This window comes from Astatotilapia calliptera, chromosome 14 (assembly GCF_964374335.1).
Source record: "Astatotilapia calliptera chromosome 14, fAstCal68.1, whole genome shotgun sequence".
Taxonomy (NCBI): domain Eukaryota; kingdom Metazoa; phylum Chordata; class Actinopteri; order Cichliformes; family Cichlidae; genus Astatotilapia; species Astatotilapia calliptera.
The window spans coordinates 13,468,428-13,490,103 of record NC_137435.1 but is presented as its reverse complement, the minus strand read 5'-3'; the positions used below and the strand labels follow the sequence as shown (position 1 = coordinate 13,490,103).

Below are 21,676 nucleotides of genomic sequence, written 5' to 3'. Positions count from 1 at the left end.
GTATGTTCTGGCAGACTAACTATTACAGAAACATAAAAAGAATGATTTTGATGGCATAAACCTTACACTGAATTTGCTAAACATTTTATGTCAGTAACAATCTCTCACTTGAGAAAGCATTAGTTCTTAATAGCTAATAAATCGAGAGTTTAAACAACTTTAGTTAATGTGTTGCTGTGTCTCTCTTTGGGGCCGCATCAAGACGAGCATCTGGCGGGAAAATCTGCCAAATCAAACATGCAGAATTACCCGCTGTGGCGACCCCTTACAAATGAGGGAGCAGCTGAAAGTAGCTTTAGCTTTAATTAGAACAACTTTAGCAATTAATAGTTTTGCATCACAACAAAATGATCATAAATAATGGCTACAGTGATCGTTATTGGTGTAATAGTGTTTATTTGCTTATGTGATGAAAATAGCAGTGATTAATTATATATTGCTTGTGCATTGGCTCAGTGCAGTAGCGCTTTATGCATCTGCCAACCAAGTTAAAGATCTGTGATCAGATTTTGGGCGGAGACACAAATCCTTGTGGGGAAGGGCATCTGTCATTAGAATCCGCCAAATCAAACATGCTGAGCTACCTGCTGTGATGACCCCTTGTGAATAAGGGAGCAGCCAAAAGAAGCATTATATGCTGTGTTGTGTCCGACATCAACTATTACAAGACTGTGATTAAATTCTGATGACATCAGAATAACAAGATATCTTATGTAGGATGTATTTATTTAGGATTAATAGATGTTAGCAAGAGTTTTTACTGAGCAGTGTGATCACTGTAACTCCTACGATGTTAAATGCTGCCACATAGTCAAAACCGCTGCAGTCTTTTTTCTTCTTTGGCTTCAGTCCTGCGATACAAGCAGAGAGCTTTTAACACAAACAGTTCCTAAGTCTGATCAAGAGGATGGTGCCTAAATCTGACCAAACAGCGAACAAAAACCAAAGTGATTGAAAGCTAAACTAAAGAATGAGCGAAAACCGCAGAAACCACGGTCTCCGGGACTTCCTGGGTGACCCCAACTGCCCACTTATATGCTCTTTCAGTTGATGCAATAATTTATTGCAAATGATAGTTGCCTGACTGAAATTTCATAATGATGTCCATTCGATGCTCTGTGAAGAGCAGTTTTATAATTATACACAGAATATTAATGTCCTTGAGAGGGCTGCTTCATTTAAACCCAGATAATTATTCTTTCATTGTTAATGCTGTATTTCTCACATAATGTGCTGTTTTTCTGCGAGGTGAGCTGACCCTCCGCTGGAAATCATTACAGCAATTGTACTAGAGTCTAATTAGTACCAAAATATAAATGCAGATCTTTCTATCAGTTGTTTTGGACATTTTTGTGAGGAAACTATTAAGTGTCTCACTTCAGCCTGCAAAAGCATTTAAATAAGAAGCGAGCAGTAAACAACTCATACGTGTCGTTATATTAGCGATGACATTATAAACGCATACAACACACTTCTCTGTGATGTCTGCAACCATCGGTTACGTAGCACATCAACGCTTATTTGGAGGTGTCTGCCATTTGGTGCATTTTCACTGACAACGAGTGCGAGATGCTGATGAGAGCAGTGAGACGCAACCAGCACAGTTAACACAGTGAAAGACACCCAAAAAAAGATTATCTTCAGAGTTGAGTGCAGCTGCAGAATAAGGTGATAATTTTAATAAATTTCAGCTCCGTCACAAGAGCCAGCCTTTCTCACAGCACGCGCAGACATTTGAATTATTGTTAAGATAAAAATACGATAATGCCGCTGACAAATTTAAAATGCTAGACCTGCTTGCAACTGTTGTTCAGCTTTAAGCTCCTACGCTTCAATAAATTATTCAAAAGGCATATTTAAAGGTTTGCTACAAAAAAGCAAAAACACGTTTTAAAAAATATTTAAAAAATGTAAAAATTGGCACTTATACCTTTAAGCTCCAGGTGAAACTGGACCCAATTAAGCAGCCATGTTTGTGCAATTAAATGCAAGCCACGCACACTCCATCCACATTAAGCAACTGTCACCGAGTGACACTACGCCCCACCCGACCTTCTTTTTATGTTATGAAGTGTACAGTATGTGCCTGCATGCTTCACTGATACGCTTGCTGTTCGCTCTGGCCGTGTCCTGGCTGAGAGCCAGTCTGCTGGAACTATCCTCAGACCGTATGAGATCATCCACCGCAGTGTTGACCTCTGGCTGACAGACCGCACAGCTTGTGGGCAGGTGAACTTCTTCAGATGACTCCAACTACAGCTAAAATATTGATGGTGGGTTGGGCAGCAGCAGGGTAAATATATTTAGTCCCTCACTCATCATCTCCGTGTCCCCATTTTCCCCCCCTTTGTCAACCCCTTGATGCCACACTAATGCATCTCTTCTGTTCCATTGAGCACATTGGCATGGCAGATTTCCCCTGCCTCAGCGGTGCACCGGACCAAACCTTAATGCTCCAAGTTAGCTGAGCACCACTGCTGAGAAAAAGGATGAAGGAGGACGTGAATAAGCACATTCCAGCCAGGAGATTTAATTAAAAGCCGGTTAGATGATGAATCATCTATCGCCAGTCAATTAATGTAAATGATGCTGCCTTTGCTCTGTCCTGCACAGGCTCGCTGACCTCCAGGTGGGGTTATAGCACAAAGGGGTTTCTGACTGCTCTTCCATCAAAGCAGAACACATTAGCATTTACAAACAAGCACCTTCATTAACATTACAATTACACACCGCATGAGCACATAATTACACTGGAGAGATACGCACCGCCTTAGAGAGATTGGTCTTTTTAACTCAGACTCACTTTAATTTTACAAACAGAAATGGAATTGCTGATGGAAATGAGGAAGAAATGGGTTACTATGAGGGCTGCGGGGAAGGTGACAGACAGTCAGAGATCACACAGGTATTTTATTCTCCACAGTTTTTTTTTTATATATAATTTCCATCTTTCCGTGCACACTCCGTCTTTCCTTCCGCTCCTTCCATTTAAGAGCAACTGCCTTTCAGAAGTCACTTGTTACGTGCCCTTTCCAACAAATGCCTCATCCGCACACACCCAAACACATACACACCTTTACGTCTGCGATTTGCAACGTGCCATTTTCCATCAAGGTCAGTTGAGGTGTATTTCCCTGAAGTCTCTCTCCGTCCTTCTCCCATGAAATCTCGACTGATGTACCTCCATTTACACGGCAATAGAGCTGTGCCGTTGCACCCCGAGATACGGTCTGATTGGCTGGGCCTTGGCGAATGATTGGCGGGATACGACCTGAAGGACCTGCCAGTTTGAGTGAAGAAGAGGCGGAGTATTATGTTAGGGGTGATATCCTTGTTCCAATTAGATCACAGTGCAGAAAAGTCAAGACGGACAGATAACATTAGGAAGGCATATAAAAGGTCTGCAGGAAGGACGGCTTTATAAAGTCGCCAGCAGCTGGAGAGCAAAGGGTAAAAATACTTAAGATGCTTAGTAAGCAGAAAACAATAGGCTGTATAAGGAGTAAAAGAAAGCTTAAATCTGGTGCTTACAAGCTGCCTGTGGGAAAACATTAAGCCTTCAATTCATTGCTCATCCAGCATGGGGTCTCTAACTGCGCACCGTCTCTGTCTGCATGAGCCTCATTGTTGTGCACCTACTAAGTAATTAATATGTTTTCCCCTCATTAGCTGATGGTGCAGAACAAAGAATCAACCCCTCAGGTTTAAAAGTAACTGTACCTATTGAGGTCTTACCTCCCTCCACCTCCAGCAGTGCCTTGGTCAGAACACTTCCTGCTACACTGATGGCCTGGCAGATATAAAAGCCCGAGTCCTCAGGGTGGACATCTGTGATGGTCAGCTCTCCATTCATGGAAACAGAGTAACGACCAGACTGGGAAGGCGGCTGGCCGGGGAACAACAACATCTAAACAGAAAAATGCATGCAGCAAAAAGTAAATCAATGTTTTTATTGTCAAATCATTTACCTCAGCTATTTGAGTAAGTTTATAGAAAAGGAAATAGGACTAGAACAATTTTAGTCGCAATTTCCTGCAGCTCAAATTGGCTGTTTGAAATGGCTGGTTGTGTCTAAGGAAAACTTTAATGTGGACGCAAATAAAACTGAAAAACAAAGCCAAAGCATCATATTTAAAAGGCTATGTTCAGCCGCAATCACAAATTCCCAGAAATCCACTCATCAAAAGCATATGTTTTATTTTTAGATCAGTCTGTGGAAGCTTCATTCTTTCTCTTTGAGTCATGCACAAAAGCATGTACTGCAGTTCAGATTTTTCTTTTGCCAATGTTCTTCTCATACACTCCAGGACAACCTCACTAACATTGCCAAAAAAGTTTAAAAAAAACACACACACACTGATATCCCACTCCTCACCCTGTGCACCACATTCAGGCTTGGACACATCAGGACTTATATCGCTCCACGTTTTAGATTTTGGAGAACTCTAAAAATAGCAGCACATTTGAAAGTGTCCCAGAGGTGCTGATGGAGGTGACCTTGAAGTGGAGCACTGGCCACATTTAAGTCAGGTAAGATTCAAGAGCTTCACCTTCCCATGGTCACCAAGTGTTTGCTCATAGGGGGGGTCATCGGATTGTTGGTGTTTTCTCTGTATTATTATAAGTCCTTTTTTTTTTACAATATAAAGTGCCTCGAAGCCACTGTTGTTGTGAATTAACGGAATCAAATTGAATTCAAAATGAATTTATGATCCCACCTTAAACGAATAACTCATGGACTCAAGTCCCTGAAAAATATTACAGATATTCATGTGCAGCTCCAGATTAGTTATTATTATTTGGTGATCCTGTAACTTCTCATGCAACACCACCATAAGATCAAAATGAAATTTGTCGCCGTGCCTAATGAATAAAAACCTGCAAAGCTAATGACATTCCCATCAGACTCAGCTCTGCTTGTACTTTTACTGCTAATTAGTACATCTTCCATTAATTACATCCTCCCAGAGATGAGCTGTGGATCCTTACTTTTAGTTGATGAATTGTGTAAAGAATTAATAAATCATTAAAGTAAAACTGTTGTCAAATTAGTTTTGACACATTATTTTACATGTTTTCACCCGAATCCGGGGCTCAAACTATTAACTTCTAATGATAATCTCACATTTGAAAAAAGAAAAAACCCTGAAAGACTCTGGTTGTTGTGTTGTTTTTTTGGGGGGGATGATGCCTGTGAAACTGACATTTTATAGCTATCCCATCTTGTTTTCCTGTAAGTGAGATGGATGGGAACAAGGGGGAGGGATGCATCAATCCATTCAGCCATCCATTTCATTTCCTCTAAGAGGCTTAGACTCCAGTGGAGGGACCGAGGTTATAAGGCTACAGATAATCCCACATATACAGCAAAAAGCCCTACAAACAGCCAAGCAAGGCATCAACCTATCCTGCCGACTGAAGCTTATTCACAAAATCAGTAGCTCAACTTCCTGTTTGCTCTGTGGAACCTTTCCGAAAACACCTGAAGCTTCTCCTCCACTCCTGAGTCAGTGAACCCAGCTGCCATTAAGCAACATGGCATTTGTGGTCAGGAATAATGTGGAAGGAGGGCAGCATTCGTCTGCAATCCTGGCCTGAAGAAGCAATTTCCACACCTGGTGTGCTTCCCGGAAGCCCTCTTTCAGTCTCTTCTACTTTCTCTTCCCTCTCCTGTCGACTCCCCCAAAACCAGAGTGGCACGCAAACAGGAGAAAGATTTCTCGCCAACGCAATGTCTTCCAACACTTTGTCTCTGCGCATATCTCTGAGCCAAATGCAAATGTGCTGCATTATCTCGCTCGCCTCTCGCTTATTTCGCCTGGAAAAATGTGTCTTGATCAATGTGGGCAACTCTAAAAAAGAGGTGTCAGAAAAAGTAAGATTAAATCAGACAAAAAAACCTGCTCACATTGTGGTGAGTCGTTCTCGCCTTTTAAACAAAGAAGGTGTGAAACTCTTGACTATTGATGTGATAAAGAATACTTGAAGTAAAGTTTACAAAGAATGCGCCAAGTGCTCATGAAGAGCAAGCCCGGGCTTGTTAGGGGAGCAAATGTATTTATATTCACTCATTTGGTGTCCTGGATGTCTCTGCTGCTGCAGTATTTAGCATTAGAGAGCGCCTTGTGCTTTGCTCCAGCCTCTTACCTGGCTGCCCTCTTTCTGCCAGAAGATGGCAGGTGGAGGGTTTCCCGTGGTGCCGCATTGGAAGGTGATGCTCCTCCCCTGGGTGGCAATCTGGTCTCGGGGCTTTGTAGCAATCTGAGGTGGTACTGGAAGAGAAGGAGGAGTGTGACCACCCATTAAAAGTCATACTTGTGCATGAAATGGCCTGCTTTATGAACGCTCCCTTTCTGCTGAAAAGCCAACCCAATTTTCTCCTCTATAATTTATCAGTGGGAAAGTGTTCATTTAATTTGAATGGGAAGGAACCATTCTGAATCCAATATGGCAAACCATTTTAAAGACGCCAACACTATAGCAACAATATTTCTTTACTTCCCCCTTTTCCTTAGGAATGCAAACACAGCAAAATGGTAGTTTCTTACTCTTTGTGCCATCCATAAGGGCGCATACTTGCTGATTCGCTGTATTCGGCACATTATTTTCACAGCAGCAAACAAACTGCTTCTAAGCAGTTGTAGCTGCTTGAACCAGTTTTAAATATATATTCGATTTGGAAGCCAGGATGAGAAACTGCCAAAGAGGAACTCTGAAGACCTAAGTTGCTTAATGAAGCAGGAAGGAAGCAAACAGTTGCCAAGTAAATGTAGTGAAGTAAAATAAAGTAATATAATAAAGTGGATCTATAAAACGTAATGATATTGAAATACTGAACGTCTCTCGGTTTAGTTATTTTCCAAAACCGCTGTTAACCCCGAGCTGGATCGATAAAGCGCTCGTTAGCTGTTAACGAGTGAGATTTAAGAGTCTTTTCTTTGACCTTCTGAGTTTTTTGATCTGTTGCTACATACTCATCATTATCACCCTCTCGTCCTTAATGAGAAAAATCACCTCCATGTCCTCTTAAAGAGAAAAATGGGGGGCGGGGGGGGGATGAAAGAAAATCATGGCAGCAAAAGCCAGCGTCATTCTGATGACATTTACTGAGTTATTTTGGGAAAGGTCTGAGAAGAGCTGCCAATTTCCAGCTTGGGTCAGATCACCATGTTATCCACATCATCACATCCTCTGTAGATTTACACTGACCACTGCATTCTGCCCCCGCCTGAATAATTGGCTCTCACTTCCCACCAAATGGGAAGCTTCTCTAGCCTGGATGCATCCTCTCTACAAATCTCTGCATAGTGCATATGGTGCATATGTAGCTGCACACACAAACACACACACACACACTTGTATTAGGGCGCACAAATGCATATTTGGCTCAATACACAAGACAACTGAGTCATCTGTGTCGTGTCTTAATATTCTCACCGAGAGCATTTTCCCAGCCGCAGAACATCTTTTATCATTATAGTGTTGTGATGATCTTTCTGTGAAGTTTTTTTTCTCTTTCTTCAGATGTTATAATGTCTTTCAGCAGATCTGATGTGTTAGTCACATATAGCACAAGATTGCTCTCATTTATTTCATATTCACTTTGGCGCTACTTGTGGCTGTTTTTTATCATGGAGTCTTAAAGTGACTCTAAACCATTTTAAAGATTTTATGTAGATTTTGAATAAGATTTGCAATGTATATCAGTTTAATTCTGTAAGTCCTGTTTTAGTTAGAAGTCTAGCAGCTGGTGCAAAGTAGTCCGTCTGGGAGAAAGGATATTGGGAATATGAGCTCTTGGCTTTATGTCCCAATTAGAGATTTAACTGTGTGTTACTGTTGTCTAGCTGAAACATGATAGTTCAACTGGTTTAAATCTATTTTTAAATCTCCAGCACTGTGTTGCCAGCCAGCTTGTTGGTGCAAAAATTCTATTTTATGCCTGTCAGTCTTTGCTATCTTTGCCATTTTTCCTAAATTCACATAAAGACATGACAAGACGTAATGTGTTTTTGCAGCAGGTTGCAAGCAGCAAAGTGCCTAAAGATACTATTTGAAATCGGTTCTTCAAAATCTCTGTGCAGACATGTGGTTGGTTTCCTTGAGTTTGATGTCTTTTTCTGCACTTAAATGATTCATAGGTCAGTGTTAAGGTGCTTCTTTCTTGGTCAGTTCCAAGGACTGGGCTGAAAATGATTGAAAAATCAACCAGTGTCCAAAGAAAACCCTTGAATGACCTTCAGAAAGCCTGGAGAACTGATGCACAAGACCACTTTCAAAATATTACAGGAAAATCTGGCTCTTTCAAAGCTAAATATAAAGACATGAAGGGTACCTTTTGCAAGTACTGTGTGTCCTTTACTGGGGTTTTATAAAGCAGAAATAAGAAGGTGAGTTTGATCTGGACCTGATTTATTGAGAAAATAAGCCTAATGATGTCATATTGATGCCATCAGTCTTATCTTGACTAAAGGCCAAAATTAGAAGCTTACACAAAAAAACAAATTCATAAAAAAGTTGGAGTTTGAGGAGTATTGTGGGAAATGTAGGCAACACTGTTTTTGAAACTTGACCCAAATTAGGCGCTTGACAAAAGCACAATAAATATCAAGGTAATTGTGATCTTGATGGTCAAAAGCTTGATGCATCTCCACCAAACATATTGCTAGTACTAAGTCTAATGATAGAATATTAGTTTAAGTGCTCTGTAATAATGGATGAGGTCAAATACGTTGTTATTTCAGCCTCAGTTTAGTTGTAATTAAAAGCCTTTCAGCTGCATTTTGAACTCCTCCAGCTGCAAAAGAGAGAAGGATTTAGAAACTATGGTGCTACACTCTTCTCAACACAGCAGATGTGTGTTTGATAGGAGTCCTTAATCTGCTGTACATTAAGTCACTGTGTCTGGGGCTTACTTAATGCCTGACTGCAGCAACAGGCATGTTGTCAACATGTCAGTACCTAATGGAGGAACTCATTTACACCATTAGGCATTTATAGTTGCTTTTAAAAACCATTAAGAACGTCATACAGAAAATATTTTTTTCTAGACAAATGAGCAACATAAATGCCCTTCTGTGGAGAAGAATTAGATGGAAAGTGAACTCACAGAGCCGGCCGACCGGAATGATGATAGAGTTTGAAACGGAGAGAGATGGAGAATTAATGAGATGGATGAAACGCTGAGCAACTAAACGGAAAGTATAGCATGTAAAAGCACAAAGAAACAAAACAGAAAAGTGTGAACAGAAAACCGCTTGGTTCGGATTTCATTTACACTGAAAAAGGCATTAGCGGATGAAGTCGTCTGAGACTATTTAAACCAAGACACCGAGTGAGTGAAAAGGACGAGGAGGGAGGAGGGAGATAAAGAGACAGGAAGAGAGGAGGTGGGGGAGTCATGTCTTATTAATATTGAGACTGCTCTCTGGCAGTGAGTTAACCCACACATCTTCCAAACATCTGTCAAATGGCGTAATCCATACGGTTTAGCATAAGCTCCTGGCAGCACCGCTGGACAGGGACTGATATAACACAGTGAGCGTTGGACATCAAGTGGGAACAGGCTTTGCATGATGCAGCTGCCATGTGACTCTACCTTATACGTGAAAATGGCCCTGAATTGAGAGCTTTTTTATGCATGTCTAAGTGTGTGAGTGTGTATATGTGTGTGTGTGAGTTTGTATACAATATGCATGATGTGCTTCTCACCGTGCACCTGCAGCATGGCTGAAGCCTCCGTCTTGCCCACACTGTTCTCTGATGTGCAGGTATACGTCCCTTCATCCTGCTCTTTCACGCGGAACAAACGGAGGTTGTTGCCGTTGCGGATTTCAAACCTGTGAATAAAAAGCGAGTTAATGAAAGATCTGGCGGATGCATAGCAAAATAAATAAATAAGTAACCATAATAATCTCCACAAAGTGAAAAATTCTGCCAGTGGTTTGGGGTAATGGAATTTCTTGTCCTTAGAAGGATTTCTTTGCTATCAGGTGGCATTATCTTGAAACCGGTGGAACAATGTGTCTTATCTGCTTTAGATATTGTCACAGGCTCCAGGAAAATGACTGAAACTGATGAAAATCAATTAGAAAGAAATGAGATTACCTCAACACATCGAAGGATTTTTCACTTGGTTTTGTACGGGCAGTAGATTAAATATAAAGACAGAGCAGAATTATTTATATTATGTACAGTGTAACTCTCTTTGTCTACGCAAGGCGTACAATTACTGAAACACAAAGAGTAAAATCTGCTTAAATTCCATTTATTTCATGGATCAGTGAGCAACCAAAGGAAGACATGAAATGGAAAAAGATGAAAGACAGAAAGGCTCTTTGCAAACATGAAACAACAATCTTCATCATCCTGTTGCCAAGTGGACAAATAAACTCTTACACCGCAGTCACCGTGACTTTGCTTTTTGTGCAGGTTTTGCCAAAATTGTTCAGGACATACATTTAAGCATTTGGTCTCCCATTAATGGATAATACAGTATATGGACACGTTTAATGAGACGTATATGAGTAGCATTTTAAAATGTCTCTATAAAGACTCTTACACCAGGCTTATGCAGGGATCACCAAGTTTAAAGTAAGACTTCCCAATTCACAGAAAAATCACAGACCTGTCATACTTAATATGAATATTTATTCATTTATGAAATATTACCGACTATCACATTTTGCTACAATCCCCAGTGTGTGCAGGTCATGTTCAATATAAGAATATAATAATTAATAAATCAAGGGCCATATGTTTGACACAGTTTTGTGAAACTGTTGGAAAATAGTCAAAGCCAGTTAGCTTTCCCCCATTTCCAGTAACACATCCCTTTAGTGGCTGCTATCACAAGCTTCAAATTAAGCTGTAATCTGTAAAAGACTCTAACAGCAGCAGCCATTGTGGAGCAGGACTGCATTAACTCACTAAATTGAAAATAAGTAAGTAAAATTATATCTACATAAAATGTGAAAATTCTTTATGTGAAGTTCATATCTCTGCTGTTTAAGTCATTAAGCTGTTAAGTTTCAAAATAATAGAATTATTTATCAGTTTTGGCTAAAAATGATTATTATAGCGCCATTACCATAAGAAAGCATGAAACTTCTCTCCATTAAATTCTTGCAGTCTTTTCATTTTTTATGAAGTTTTGAAACAAGATGTGACTAAAGTACAGACTTTCATCACTAATTCAAGGCGTTTAACACAAACTGATCAAGAATTAAAACTGGTTTTTACACAAAATCCACTTTTTTCAGAGGCTCAGAATTAATGTGACAAACTAAAGTCTAGATTTCATGGTCACCGCCAAACGCTGTGTTTCCTCCCTTAAGATGCTCTGCCAGGCCTTTCCTGCAGCCGCCTACACTCGCTGCTTGTTTGTGGGTCTTTCTGCCTTTGTTTCTGTCTTCAGTAACTGAAAAGCACGCTGTGTTGGATTGGGATCAAATGGCTGACTTAGCCATTGAACATTATCCCATTTCTTTGGCTTGAGAACCTCTTGGGCTGTTTTTGCAGTATGCTTTAGACTAGTATTCATTTGTACTGTGAAGTGCGGCCCAACCAGTTTTGCAGCATTTGGCTGAATCTGAGCAGAAAGTATATCTCTGTACACGTAAGAATTCATCCTGCTACTTCTAGCAGCGCTCACATCATCAGTAAACATTAGTGATGTTTCCACTGGCAGGTATACGGGCCTATGCCTTAACACTGCCTCCACCATGTTTGACAGATGATGTGGTACGCTGGATCAGACCGCCAAAGTATGCTTCTTCATACTTTTCTCGTCCGGTCATTCTGATACATCTCGGCTTCATCTGTCCAAATAATTTTTTCAGAGTCTAATCTGGCCTTGCTGCTCTTCCTGTTGAGTGTAACCAGTGGTTTATTGTTCTCTGTATTTCCATTCACAAAGGCATCTCATTGCAAACTTGACATGGACAGTCTACCTTTTGATTTAGTTGGATTTTCAGGGAAGTAATTTTTCAGTTCCATCTGTGGTCTTTCAGTCCATTTAGTATTTCTAAGGTGGCCAGTTTTTTTTAAAGAATGTAGCAGAATGTTGATCTGGCCACTGCTAAAGTTTTTGCTGTCTCTCTTATTCTGATTTATTTTGTTTTTTTAAAACTTTGCCTTCCTTCACTTGGATACACATCTCTTTGGCTCTCATGTTGATAGTTCCAGTGAAAAGATACCAAATGCAATATCATTACTTGGAATCAATTCCAGGACTTTTAACTGCTTAATTTTTGATGGTATAACAACAGAGCCGGCCTCATGTGGCCATGGAAATGCTTGTCAGTAAATGATCCAGCCTCTGAAAACTGGAGAAGTTTTAATTCCTAAACACTTAATTCAGTACTTTTGTCAATCCTGTTGAATCAAAGCTGAAAACCTGCAGTTCAATCACAGCTTGATAGTTTGATTTAAAAGCCACTGTGGTGGTGTGCAGATATAGTTACAAAAATTGCAATTGTCCAAATAGTCATGTATTTAGTCTAGATAGATAGATAGATAGATAGATAGATAGATAGATAGATAGATAGATAGATAGATAGATAGATAGATAGATAGATAGATAGATAGATAGATAGATAGATAGATAGATAGATAGATAGATAGATAGATTAAAAAAAGAGTGATTAAAAACAAAATTGCTAAAGAGAGATTGCTAAAGAGAGTAAAAGTAGGAATGACTTGTAAGAGAGAGGTGTTCATAAATAATATGAACACTATAAATCTGAGAAAACAGCTGCATGAAGACATAATACAAAAATCTGTTTGGGATCTTATGCCTGACTGGTGTGATCACCTGTCACAAAATGAACGGTGTTATACGGTTTTATAGAGAACGGTAGGAATGATTTCTCGATGTGTTCATTATGGCTGCGAGGTGGAATCAGTCTGAGGGAGAAGGCGCGCTGCTGCCTCAGAAGTGCGATGTGATGCGGGTGTGATATGTGACAGAAAGACATGAGTTAATAAACAGCTCCTGCACATATTTACGTTTTCTGGGGCACGTGTGTTAACACAAGAGTGCTCTCAGGCTGTGTGTGCATCAACAGTCTGTCTCTCTATTTGTCTGCGGTCATGCCCATCAGCTCACCTCCCGCGGGGAAGCTCTCCTTCTTCTCGCCGCCATCGCACAGTAGGAGCAGGATCCCCGTGGACCTCACATAGAAAGTCAACAGTCTCTTCCTCCATGACCACCTGGTTAACAGGCCTTCGCACCAACACGGGGCGCTCTGCTAGACAACAGATGCCTTTAAACATGACCACTTTATGCTCTTCGAAGGACTGACTACGTAACTGTTTGAACCTCACCATACACCACCAGCTCTGCAGGATCACTGTCCCTCTCTCCAACCATGTTACTGCCCACGCAGACGTACATGCCTGCATCGCTCTTCCTGGTGTGAGAGATCATCAGTTTGCCACCACGCATCTGAAAAACACAATGGCACGTTTAGTTATGTTTGCACTGATGCAAAGATCATTAATCGCTCATATTCAAAACACTGTATGAGTCACTGTAGGTGTACGTGTATACGTTGCTGTGATGTTTATTTTCTACCTACATTCTTATGCTTGAGGTTCTCAGCACAGATTTACTTGAAATTAAGTTCAGTTTAAAGCTCCTGCTTGAGCTACTGACGTAAACAATATCTTTCATCCGCCTGTGACTTCTCACAGTTCCAAATCTATTTTTCAGCAACCAGAGATTGTGTCCAGCTGTTGTTTTTACACATGAGAGGACAGAAGAAAAGCGACAGCAGAATCAGAGACACTTTACGCTCTGCAGCGTACGAAGGTGTCCGCATTAAATGATAGTCAACAGAAACTGTTGTCAGTCTGAATTGATATCTCTCCCACCTGTACAACAGAGTTTTTCTAGACCATTTGAGGGAATATTTATCAGTCCTGAGGAAAGAAAGACAAACCAGAATCTATCCACACAGGTCTTTGCTCACAGTTGTACATGTTAAAGTTTAAATTAATTTTGTTTGGTCATTTTCCTTTTTGAAAACCTCTTTAACCTTAAAATTTCAACTTATTCCTACCCCAGGTACTCAAAGTCTACCTTTGCAGTCTGTAGTGACTCTGTAATAAATCACAGATGTTTATTGCTTTTTTAATTTTTTAAGTAAAATAATGAAAGACAGATTTTAATTAAGTGTGACTCAGTCAGAAGTGAAACTGTACCTTTGTGAACTATTTTCAGAGATGGATTCATACGCATTTGGAGCACTGCAAAGTACTCACATCACTAGAGAGTATGTGGGATTAACTCAAAATAAACTTCAGGGATCGTGTTCATTTCAAATGTAGGTCTCTATTGTATTTTTAATAGTTTTTGGCAACAATTGAGCCTCACAGCACAGACCAATAATATTTATCACACTTCATGTATAAAGGCTATGGCCATTATTAAGCACAGTTCGATGTTGGTTTTCATTGGATTTATATCCAGAATTATTGATCATGGATGTTAGGAATTGGAAACTACAGCAGGTCTATAATAAACGAATCAGTAAGAAAGTAACAAGGATCCGATCACTGTGCCTCTGGCTGCCACCTGATCCACAAAGCACCAAACTCCTATGACTCCTCCTTCAGCTGGTGGCCCACAGGACAGCCCACAGGTACGTCTTTCTTTCTCGTGGATATACCAATCCCTCCTCCCCAATATTTAGGAGCTCTGTCATTTGGGAGAGGCTCAGGGTAGAGCCGCTACTCCTCCAAAAAGAGCCAGTTAAAGTGGTTTAGGCATCTGATTAGATGAGGTGGTTGAAGCGTGTCCTAAAGGGAGGAGACCCCGAGACAGGCTCAGGACATGCAGGAAAGATTGGATCTATTAGCTTTGAAGGCCACCTGAAATCCACCGCCTGGGGCACATGTTCAATCATCATAATTTTGAGATGTCCGCGCAGCCCCTCGTGATCACTGTCTGATGACAAAATCCAAAAAACAGACATCCATCTTCCTCTACCTCTTCTGCCAGGGAGGTTGGTATGATGTTTTTGGTTGTTTGTTTAGCAGGACAACTGAAAACATTCTGGAGTGAGATTTTTACCAGAGGTGAGACTGCATCCAACTTAAAACTGGTTAACCGTTTGAGGTCTGAGTCATCATTGGTGATGGGCAGAACTCTAACCCTAGGCACACAAGCTTAAAATTTTGTTTTCTTTAGTCACTCCCCAAAGTCTTTGCAATCAGAGAACAAAGAAAATCATCATTCTTACTTACACAGATCAAAAAATATTTACAAAAGAAAGTAAATTTTGGCTTTCTCCCAAATATATGGTTAGGTTTAGGTTACCAGCTATGCCTACTTTGACCTCTGAGGTCTTGATTTTTGAGATGATCCAGAGATGTAAAGATTAATGCAGTGGAGTTTATCGGGTTTACAAATCGCTGTATTTTTCGCAAAAAATGAACGTTTTTTCTAATGATTGTTGAACTTACAGTGACGCGCTCATCTTTGGTGCTGACTCGGACGTTGTTGCGTTTCCAGGACACGGTGGGCTCGGGGTGACCTCGTGGAGGTACACACTCCAACACAGCAGGCTCACCGGCAGCTACCACCACGTCACTCGGGGCCTGCCGGAAATCATCTCTCAGGACTAAAAAGAAAACACAAAGAAATCTAATTAGCTTCAGAAGGCCCTGTATGAGTAATGTATTTAAAACAAAGACTGGAAATCAGACTCACAGATCAGCAAACAGGCACACAGCCATATAACCAGTATCAACAAATGAAGCACCAATTTGTCTTGGAAGTAATTAAGGCTGCTTTCTCCCAGGTGAACCATTTTTCTGCTGAGAGTTTTCTGAACACGTTTTTTTTTTTTATAGAGAAAGTCAATTATTGTGTCTGCATGTGCCTGACTGCTTACATCCCCAGCATTGTCCTTGTTAGTCTGTGCTTGGTTTTAAAGCCTGCATCCTACTCTGATGTCTCTCCTGTCAGAACAGATGAATAATGCACATCTCTCATTCCAACATGGAGTAAACAAATAACAGCACATTCATAATTTAGCCCGTGTGCAGGGGAGAGAAAGAAGAAATAGTGCCTCTGAATCAACGAGAGGATTGTGTCTCTGATTCAAGAGCTATCTTACAAATCTTCAGCACATCTCTGAGTCAAGAGAAATCAGCACCGACCGAGCAAAGCCTTTCCGCTCGTGTCATTTCTAAAGTTTGAGCTCCCGCCACCCTGTGGATGACGACAGAACTTTGACACGGCGACCTCTGATATCTTCTAATCTTGTGCTGTGATTGACAGATGAAAGCCTCAGTGAGAGCTGCGAACTGAACACTCTCAAGAGACCTGCTGTACAATTGAACTGAATTGACAGGCTCGCATTTTCAATAGACACACTCCTACAGGATCCTTTCTGAACCAAAGTGTATTATTCCAGTATAATCAATCGGTCTGCTTTTACACGGTAATGAATATTTCATCGATCTTTCTGAGATGCAAAGATAAAAGATCTTGGGCTTTTCTGCCAATCTTCACTCAATGACTGCCTTTGTAACAGACCAAACACAAATCATTTAACACCTCTCTGCTGGCCAAGCGAGACATTTGGAAAGGTTTTTTTTTTAAGTCTTTACAAGGCAAAACAAGTGTAAAAAAAAGAAATGTGAGTTCACTTGCTCCAATCAAGTGCTAAGAACTGATGTTCTCTGAATGTCTGCTGTGGCTGACTCATCAATGATAAGAGCCTTCTTCTGAATATCGGGCTATTTCTGGCTCTGCCCTGCACTTAGGGTTAGGGTTATTGATTTTGGCAAGTTTAGCCAACACTCCAGCAATGAAAGCCCAAATTTACCTTAGAGTAGGGGTGGCCAATTTTCCCAAATCATTTTCTCAAGGGGCCACATGAGAAACTGGCACTGCTGTGGAGGGCTGCACTAATAAGCTGAATTCAATGCTGCTCAATATTATTTGGTTCTATTTATAAACTGCTAGTCGATGTTACAATTAGGCCCCTTGGGAAAATTAATTACTCACCTCTGCCTTTGAGTCACAATTGATAAAAACTTGCTTATAGCTTTTTCAAAATAAGTGTCAACATCAGTGTTGGGCAAGTTACTTTGAAAAGGTAATTATAGTTACTAGTTACGTCTTCAAAAAATAACTGAGTTAGTAACTGAGTTACAATATTCTAAAAGTAATTAATTACTTGAAAAATAACTATTGCGTTACTTTAAAAAAAAAAAACGTTTAACCCTCTGGGGTCCAGGGTATACTTGGCCATTTTTCACTACTTTTGATTTTCCCTCCACATTTTACCTTTAAAAACTATTTACTTTGCCCTGTTTGGTATCATTCTTTTCAGCACAACCTCACGTGTCTGAATTTACAGTTTTCATTTTGACACACTGTACTAACACAACTGATCTAAAATCAGACAAAAAACATAAAATCCGAGTAGAAAAGGTTATATTTTTACTGTAACAACCACAAACATGTTTAATGAATCATATTTCATAACTTTAAATACAAATATAAATTGTCAATTTTAAAATCATATGCATGTTTTGCAAACAAAGTTATTTGCATCCATTAACTTTTTACCCTTTTTTAAAATAACCATTTCAAACTATTTACAGAACAATCAGCTGTTCTGCATTCAATAAGATGCCACACAAATTATTTGTGCCACTCCAAAAAATAATTTCTGTCCACTGTAAAGGAGAACATCACAGCCTGCAGGTCTGACAGCAGCAAAGTGTATCACTCCTCCTGTTTCTACCTGGAGACAGCAGTTGCCTCATTGTTCTGACACACAACACAAAACTATCTACAACACTACACACTAACTACACAAGACAACACATTAACTACACACTCCAAACACGCTAAACATCACAAATCTCTCACATCTCAAAACACAATTTAAAAACTGGTATATATCACCTTGTTGCTTTGTCTTTAAGTGGTCATGTGACTGGCCGACTACTTTATTCTTCCTCAGTCAAACAGCAGCACTCATGCGACTGTTTTGCCCCCTTAGCTCCAGGTGTTGTGCTAGACAGTGATCGTGATTACCGTCCGCGGGAGCGCGCGCAGCAGCTTAAAGCTGTAGCGCCCAGATTACTTACAGCTACTTCCGTGCAACTGATATAAGATGCGGTTGAAAAACAGTAACGGACAGCATTTTCTTGTTACTAACTGTAACGATAGGAATAGTAATTAGTTAGATTACTCGTTACTGAAAAAAAGTAACGGCGTTACTGGTCAACATACAGTTAAAGTTGAGTGTCGAGCACTGGTAGCATCATTGGTTATATTCATTAGGTTTAAAGTCTCCATTCATTAGGTGGTTGACATCCACGAGTAAACCACTGGTGGTTGTCAGGGGGTCACACATCCTTAACTCTGATGCAATGGTAGAGGAAACACTAAGTAATAAGTTTGCCTGCTGCAAGTCAAGAGAACATAATATCCCAGTGGCCATCACTTGCATATCAGAGCTAATCTCTTGCTTTTTTAGAGGTTATTTCAAAAACCTTTGGTCATTTGTAAGTATTTGCAATCCCACTATTAGAATACTAAAACCCTCTTATCTCGGTTGAAAATATTTTGCCTCTTGGATTGTTAAATTAATACTTTTCAAGGTGTTTTTTTTTTTCATTTGTTCAGAATTATAGCATAACACTTTTGCAATCTTTTTCTACTCCTGTTATTTTTTGCATGAGTGGCTCCATAGTAGTAGTAGTTCACACATTCACTTAACAAGCAAAAAGTAATTCAAGAATTCAAGAAGAAAAGACACAAATCCCTTTGGGGTTGTGTCATGAAGGGCAGCTAGTGTAAGGATCTGCCAAAACAAACTTGCAGAGCTAAAAGTTGCTTTTCTCTGTGTTTTTATAGATTGCTTCTGGTTTATTAACTTGCAGAATAAATATGTTTCAGTCTGGACCTAAAATAAGCATACCTTGTTATTCAACAGCTTCTTAACGAAATATCATTATGTGTGTTTTTAAAAAAGAAATTATATTAAAATATTAATTTCTTTAATCTGAAATGACTTGCAGCTTTTTTCACTTGTGTGAAAATTAAGATTGGCAGAACTTTAAATTTCCAATAAAACTGGTTTTCACTGTAAACTGTTGAGCTGCAGAAAGTGGCATATGGAAGCTAGTGGCGTCTTTAGTCACTGAGAATTGTGACATTTCTGTAAGCCACCTTAAATCGACTTGCACTTAGTTTATTCTCAGCCAATTACTCTGAGTACCTGACTAAATCTATGCAACATTAATTATCCACCAGCATGCCTGACAGGTCCGTGTTGACATGGTAGCCCTGGCCTTTTAATACAGCATCAATATTCAGATCCACTGGGCTTGAATAAAATCTCATTTGAAATCACTTTATCGCAGCTGTTTAAAGACGGAAAATCATTTCTCACTCTTGTTCAACAGGCACGATTGTCTTGGGGTAATCAGCAATAAATATTCAATACTTAGTCAAGTGCCAGACAGTCAATTCATTTACCTTCTCTGCCCATCTCTCTTTAACTCAGGCTGTATTGTAACTAAATTGCATTGAAAACAAAGAGGAAGTTTACCCTCTTTACCGACTGAAATCATTTTTTTCCCCCAATTTCTTTTTGTTTCATGCTACGAGATTTGAAGTGAGAAGTCTTTTGGAAATTAAGACTTCTGACCCCTTTGAAATCATCAAATTTCTCATTTACCATCAGTGATATACTAATTATTATTCACAGTCAATCAATGCGGTACAGAAGCTCTTTATGTATCCACGGACCAAAGATCTGCTACAAAGAAAAATACCCTCCACAAAATTCCCAACACAACATTTGGGAACTTCAGCAAAACCAAACACAAAGAAAGAAACACAATATTATATATAGACCAAAACTATCATATGTGTAGATACAATATATACATGGTGTTTAATATGAGGTATGTACAAGAAGAAGAAGAAGAAAGTGTGTACATTATTGTACTTTTATTGAGCCCCGTGGGGAAATTGCTCTCTGCATTTAACCCATTCACTCAGTGAAGCAGTGGGCAGCCATTGGGCGCCCGGGGAGCAGTGTGTAGGGACGGTACCTTGCTCAGGGGTACCTCAGGGTAGCTGTTAAGGGGAATCGAACCCCCGACCTTCCGATCATGGGGCAACCACTCTACCTACTGAGCTATCCCTGCCCTACAAGTTGGCTCTGTTGTCGCTCTTCATTCCTGGATGAGTGCAGCTTACGGCTGTGGATCATTGGTTGTGTCTGCCTCTTATTAGTGCACCAACCCAGCATCTTGGATAGGAAGCATATAGGGACTAACTTTGCTCTTGATCCAGAAAGGTCTGCAGCACTCTGCCAGTGTGGCCTGGGCACAATATCCTGCTGCAGGGCATGGTCTGTGGCAGGTCGCGATCTAGTCATGATCATTATGTTTTTTAATTGTGCTGTTTGAATTTTGTTTTCGTGTTCCTCAACATGAATTTCCCAATTATTTTGTGTCCCCTGAACATCAGTATAGTTTCATATGTACTCATTAAAAGGCAAAAAAAAGAGTCCACATTTAGTGGTTGGATGTTTGGTGGAGGAGTAAGCTCTGTTGGCTTTCATGCCTGTTACATAAGTTCAAGTCATACTTTTTTTTTAACAAATGTGCAGTTCGGTTAAGTTTAGCTGTTAAACGATTTGGTTAGATTTAGAAAAATACAATACGTTTTCACTTCGTTTAAAACTTTTTTTTCCCTTGCTGCCATGCAATCATCTCTCGGCTGCTTCTGGAAACCTGCTTCTGACACAAAACATGTTTCCTATTGAAATGCATTACTTATAAATTTGTGTTCAATTACATAAAAAGTTATTATTCATGTCCATGAAGCTGAAAAAAGGCACAACTTCAGGTTGGAGCACCTCACCTTGGTACCTCTGGTATTGCTAAGAGCAATCAGATCAAAGATGGTATTCTTTTTTCCCACTCCTATGTGGTATTGACAATGGTATCAAGTATTTTCTTTGGTATCAGCAACGACTTTGAAATACTGGCATCATGACAACCTTTGGTCTGAGTCTACTGCTTAAAAATGCAGTAAACTGAACAAATTCTGAGGCGTACGAGTGAGCTCATTTGTGTTCAATAAACAAATTACCAATCCCACCACTGACTAAAAGCAATCAGCGTGAATTGAAAACTACTCACAGAATATGTCTGGGTTTTCTAAGATATTAAAATGGATGGAGTACAACCAAAAACGATATTTCTTACAACAGTCTGTTCATCAAATAACCCTGAAGCTGCTCACTTGGCTGCATATTTGAAATGCTTTGCAGAGCTGAAGGGCTAATTGAAAGTGCTGCATTATTTTTAGACTTCAGTCTGCAAGGCCTGGTGAGATAGGAGCACTGAGGCCTTTGTTTCACTGCCACAGTGACTGAAGTGAAAAAGTTATGGGCAAGGAGCTAATCCCTGAACTGTACATATGCACACACACACACACACAGACATGAGTTCGCACAGAAAGCCCATGCACGTACACACCTTTAGCATTTAAGTCCTAGAGTCCCCAGGCACAGTCTCACAGAAAGTGGGACATTTGAGGGTCGAAACGAACGCCAGAGAGCAGAATTTCTGCCATCATTACCCCCAAACACTACAACACAAGCTCCGAAATGTTCTTTGAAGTTCA

General features: G+C 40.0%; 1 protein-coding gene across 4 annotated transcripts in view; it reads right to left on the bottom strand.

Moving 5' to 3' along the window:
* The window catches only part of LOC113035891 (roundabout homolog 2), a 69,426-nt gene that overhangs the window by 22,579 nt on the left and 25,171 nt on the right, over nt 1–21,676 (bottom strand). For 2 of the 4 annotated variants that reach the window (XM_026191741.2, XM_026191743.2), the window contains exons 3-9: nt 15,469–15,626; nt 13,327–13,447; nt 13,109–13,250; nt 9,712–9,839; nt 6,148–6,272; nt 3,736–3,907; nt 3,075–3,280 (exon numbers count right to left, since the gene is read on the bottom strand). In XM_026191741.2, coding sequence (XP_026047526.2) covers nt 3,075–3,280; nt 3,736–3,907; nt 6,148–6,272; nt 9,712–9,839; nt 13,109–13,250; nt 13,327–13,447; nt 15,469–15,626 — 1,052 coding nt within the window. The remainder of the gene's footprint in view (nt 1–3,074; nt 3,281–3,735; nt 3,908–6,147; nt 6,273–9,711; nt 9,840–13,108; nt 13,251–13,326; nt 13,448–15,468; nt 15,627–21,676) is intronic. The other 2 variants (XM_026191742.2, XM_026191744.2) reach the window with 1 other exon arrangement.